The following is a 5,521-nucleotide window of genomic DNA, read 5'->3' on the forward strand; positions in this document are numbered from 1 at the left end:
AAGATCATAGCATGTTAGGAGAAAAAGGCGGTCGCATTCTTGGCCTTTTCCCTTCAAACTGTTCCCATTTGGCCTGACTTTTAAGTGCATTAAAACTGCATTTGTGCCCTTGACAGCCACTAAGGCGGCTTGGCACAGATGAGGAGGAGGATCCACACCAACGTCTATATCTTGCTTCTCTCTGCCAATGCAAAGTGCATGGTACCACCAGAGTATCCAATCAACTCGCTGCTGGCTAGTTTAGTGGCCCCAACTTCGACTGCTCTAAACTCTACATGCGGAATAACAAGTATTTGAGAGGCAAAGATGATCTGGCAAACCTTCAAACCTGATTCATGCCATAATGTTCTCTCCAACTTGATGAGCTGGGCCAAAGCATTCGAAATGGAACATAATGGCTTTCATTAGGGGCCATTCTACATTCTGGTCTTGTGCACGTACTATAATACGAAGAGAAACTAAGTCCCCATTTGCCAAGGCCTGGCATACATTGTCATGGCATAATAATTCGTAATTGAAACGCCCAATATTAATACAGTTAGACAAATTACCACGTCGTATTACGCCTATAGTTAATTTGGTTGAAGTTTTGTACGATTAATACGACCCCCAGTCAGAGGGCGAATTTCACTTGTTTGGTTGAGGTATTTGTTTTCTTCGAGCAGAGACTTTGGAAAGTGGAGGGATGGACTACACAATAAACAGACAACAAAATAGTACCAGATGATACAAGCTTTAAGGGTGAAGAGGAACAAGGGAAACGACCATTCATGATAGAGATAATATCCAAATTTTTGTAGATATCTTACATCCAAAATACAGTACTACTACTACTACTACTACTACTACTACTACTACTACTACTACTACTACTACTACTACTACTACTACTACTACTACTACTACTACTACTACTACTACTACTACTACTACTACTACTACTACTACTACTACTACTACTACTATTATCTTTAAGGGTTATATTATCTATTAGGGTTTATTATCTAAGTTTCAATGAATTTCCACAACGAGGCATAAGGCATGTGATATGCATCAAGTTCCTATAGGCCTGCAACAACTAATCATGTGTTACCCATTCTTTAAAATAACGTATTGCGGCACTGAATAAAAGAGGTGCCAAATTTGCGATAAAGAGCATCGAAAAATAACGGGAACGCATTGCTTCTCAATTTTCGTGGGCGTTTGTTCCCGGCCATTTTCCCTGTGCATCAAGAGATCCTGAAGAGACGTTACTATGCCTTACCCTTTAATGGGTATAACTTACTTGTCAATTAAGAATGCATCACATCCGATTCAGAGCCAAACTGCCTTGCAAATTTTACAAACGTATGTTGAGCGGAGAGTAAACCACTTGAGACTTGAAGCGCATAAAAACATGAAATTTGACAAATCTTTCAAATTCAACCAAGGTATCTTTAGGAGGTTATCCATTATTTGAAATTACATATCCTCAAGATCTTACCTTATGAATTATGAAATTATAGGATCAAATGAACATATAATTTGAGCTGCGATTGCCGAATTTTCTATGACGGTACTTTCTTCAATTTGAAAGTGTTAAAAATCACAATATTTTATCTTTACAGATCTGTTGTTCCTTCTTTTGACATTTCTTTGAATTTAGCTTGATCTTAACCGTTAAAATAATTATTTCCATTTTCTACTTCATGTACTGGCACAATGATCAAGATATTTTTTAGACTTAAAATCTAATTACGGATGCGTAAGATGTTTTTTGGTCTCAATTTAGAGTAACAATAAATATTCCCTCTTCATTAGTCACAAGATACATGCTCGTGGTTGAATGGAGGGTCTACCTCGTTTTAGTTCATTCAGACAGAGGTTGTAATTCGCGACGGGTCTTATTTGCGCCATGGAAGCTAAACGCTGCCAGGTTCTTTCGCAATTTTGAAATTCGTATGTTCTCCCCGGTGAGAGCCGCTAGACAACGAGGAAAGGAGTTTCGCACTGGTACCAGAGAGTTGTAGACGAGATGCTGTTCATATAGAGCTGTGCTGATCCTCCAAGAGTTCCAGAAGGACGATTCACAGGAGAGGCTCGACAGTTTTCTACAGATTGCAGTTGGCCATAGACGGTATAACGAGTTGCTCGTCAAAGTCTGAATTTTAAAGACATGCCATGGGTGAGGTCTGGTTTAATTTGGCTCCATGATTGAGGCTCTGTTTGTGGTTACGGGATCGTGGCAACATCAAGGAGCCATTTTTCGCAATGCGCACCCCAAATTGCGCCGTCCCTTCCTCGGAGTTTGTGCTTACGATGCCTTTCTCCAAATCCACAGACGAACGAGTCAAGTCATTTTTTCCCGTTTTGCCGACTTCAAAGCAACTTGGAACTGTTGTCGAGTACAGGCCGGGGTGTGGGCGTAGCATTGAATCGTGGTGGTGGGAAAAGAAGGCAACAACATCGTACGCCGGGTAGTCCTCCACTTTTCCACTACGTCGTGCCTAAAGAGGCTGCAACTACTACTATTGCTACTACTACTATTACTACTACTATTACTACTACTATTACTACTACTGTCACTGCTATCCTACTAGGATCTTACTACAATCTGCGGCAAAGCGCGGCCTCCCGCCCGCCTTGTCTTTCTGCCTCGCTTTTTGCTCCAATAGAAATTCCTACTACTATTCCTAATACTAACCAGTACTGGGTACACTGGAAAAAGTGGTGGTGCGATCATAGCGCATGCACCCTCATTCTTTTCCCACTGGATCACTGGGCCATCGAGGCCATGACAGCTGAGAACTACTATCAAGTTCGCCGTGCCGAGACGTCACTGGAATGTGGGACGAGTAGGCATTTCGAGGCAACCCAGTGCATGAACAGCTGGTTCGAGGAAAGGCAGTTTCTTCCATGCTTGTAAAAGTCAGAGGAGTCCTCCCAAGTTAGAGTGCGTAGCCTACGTTGCAGTCTGACAATTCTCGGGATCCTCCTCATCTGCGTTCACTACGTCCACTACGTCCATCCATCCATCCATCCATCCATGCCCTAAGCTAGTACTGGTAAGAGCGGAACGGCTTGACGTTGGAGGATAAGAAGTCTCAATCCAACTAGAGTCCCCCGGTCCGTCCTCGTCATCCTCGTCGTCCTCGTCGTCCTCGTCGTCCTCTCCCTCCTACGACTCCTCGAACTTGTACTCTGAAACCGATTTCGATTACGCCGAGCGTGGACGAGGAGGTTGCCGAGGACTTGTGTGCGGTCCCTCTCTGTCATATGGAGGGCGAGGAAGGAAGCTGCTTAGGGACGAAAAACTGACAGTTGTTTTCCAAGCCTCGAATCGAGCGGGAGTGTAGTTGGCGGGACTAGCTTGGAGTAGTAAACATTCTCTAGTTCTGTGAGACATTAAAACATCCGCAGAGGAAACACACATCTCTGCTAGCAACTTACTTAATTTGCTCACGTGTGAAGTGTTCAACCCATTGGACTCACGCTTGACCGTGATTTGTTAGTGTCTTATATCATGGAACATCTGAGGCAAACTACTCTCAGTGAATCATCATCAACTCATCTCCTCTTCCAGTCGTCGACACTGGCACAATCCCATCCTAGGAACAAGAATGAAAAACAACCCTAGTAGATGCCAACTTAGATCAATTCAAACTAGATCACATAGTGTATTTGTAACCATAGCTAATTCCCCCAGTGAGTGTGTTCTTAGTCATATAGAGACCCTTGAATAAGCGTCCTACTTACTTGTTCATCAACAAGATCTACCTACATGGTCATGGAAAACTTGCGACAGGCTCTCTTCAACATTCATCGCGGATCCAGTTCAACAACGACAATGGCTGGACCATCCTCCTCGCTCAGGGAAGAAGAATGTGCCTCACCCTCGTCCTCATCCTCTGAGGACTTATTTTCTTCGGCCATGTTGGTCAATTCAATATCATCATCTGCATCATCTTTGCCAATGGAAATGTCCAAAGCATCGAGTTCGTCCAGCATGGAAGCAGCATCAGCGACAGAAAGTCAAGGTTAGAGCTCACACACAACAAATCGTATTTTCCTTCCCCTTGGTCTCCCTCCACTCACCACTCTGCGTGGCAGCATTAGGTTAGTAGTGGAAGATGGGGAGAAGGAAGAGACGGGAGATTGAGGAAGGGAAAAAAAGAAGACGAAGAAGGGGAATCAACCAACCAACGAAACAGAGAGGGGGAGCTACGAGGGAAGGAAGGAAGGAAGGAGGAAAAGAAGCACGGGCTCATAGAGAAAGAACACTGAGAGTGAGAGAGGGAAAGAGAGAGGGAAAGAGAAGAAACGCAATTTCTTTGGCGCCGTTTGCAACCATGTTTTGGTTGGTTGGCTGACTGGCTGGCTGGCTGGCTGACTGACTGACTGACTAACTGACTGAATGGTTGGATAGCAGTATTGCTGGCAACCATCTTCAAGGGCTGTGCGCTCCAAATGAAACGTCACAGGAAAATGTACTTCGCTGCCGACTTAATTGTGAATATACAGGCCACCAGACCAAAGGTGGACGGACGTTTGTACGTACGAGTAGGTAGGGACTAGGGAGGGTTTCTCTAAATGGATGAATGCATCCAGCATGGAAACAACAGAAGGCCCACTGAACATACTTTCACCAAAGAGAGGAAAGTTGCAGTGTACGAGCGTTGGCCAAGGACAATACCTCCTTCTCCTCCTAGTTCGAAGAATTTGGATGTGCAGGCCAATTAAAACCATCAGCAGTACGTACAGTAGTATAGGAAGGAGGAGAGTCCATCCAGCCCGACTTTGAGCTTGTTTGTAGTAATTGTTCAATTGAGTCGATAGCCTACATTCTTGCATCAGACAACACATGTTTATGCGTGGTAAACTACGGGGTTTTCCTGTTTCTAATCAAGGCTTTCTCGTCAAAAATAGAGCCCAGAGAGAAACTAGGTCAGGACTACTAGAGGACTTGGTTCTAGACAATCCTAGCAAAAGCGATGCCGAGCTATTTCAAGCTGCGTAATGGTATATGCAGTTGACATGTTTTCCGCATTAGTTTTTGGATTCAAAGTACCGCGAGATCCTTTGGTTGATGCGAGAGCATTATTGGATGTTGTCGTTCGGGCTAAAAATAGGCCACGATATCCAACGCGGAGGACTGGGTGTAATGAAATACGATATTCATGTTCGAATCAAATCAAGTGAGAAAGAGAGAGAGAGATCTTAGATTCATGTAACAGCCCACTGTGCAAAGAATTGAAGCAAAAAAACCCTTATGCCTTGGCAACATTTCTTGGAAGCCGTCTGCTCACTTAGAAGTCGTAGATTTCACAAAAAGAGGCGTCCTCAAAGCTTGAATACAAAAAGCTCATGAACTCTTTCGACAACAAAGGTTTCTGGCTGGCTTTTGCTGAATATGAGTGACGATTCAGTTCGATTAACCACCGCACTTATTGCGTCGTATTTGAAAGGTAAAGCTAAGTTGGTAAGCTAGCGGTGAGCCGGCCATCGATCGAACGCTTGACTCGGGGCATCTTGGGCTAGTATA

General features: G+C 44.0%; 1 protein-coding gene across 1 annotated transcript in view; it reads left to right on the forward strand.

Moving 5' to 3' along the window:
• The first annotated feature begins 3,275 nt into the window (after positions 1-3,275).
• LOC131886308 (serine/threonine-protein kinase pim-1-like) overlaps positions 3,276-5,521 on the forward strand; it is a 13,308-nt gene continuing 11,062 nt past the window's right edge. The window contains exon 1 of the mRNA XM_059234598.1: positions 3,276-4,016. Coding sequence (XP_059090581.1) covers positions 3,761-4,016 — 256 coding nt within the window. The 5' untranslated portion in view covers positions 3,276-3,760. The remainder of the gene's footprint in view (positions 4,017-5,521) is intronic.

The sequence above is a fragment of the Tigriopus californicus genome, chromosome 9 (genome assembly GCF_007210705.1).
Source record: "Tigriopus californicus strain San Diego chromosome 9, Tcal_SD_v2.1, whole genome shotgun sequence".
NCBI classification, from domain to species: Eukaryota; Metazoa; Arthropoda; class Copepoda; order Harpacticoida; family Harpacticidae; genus Tigriopus; species Tigriopus californicus.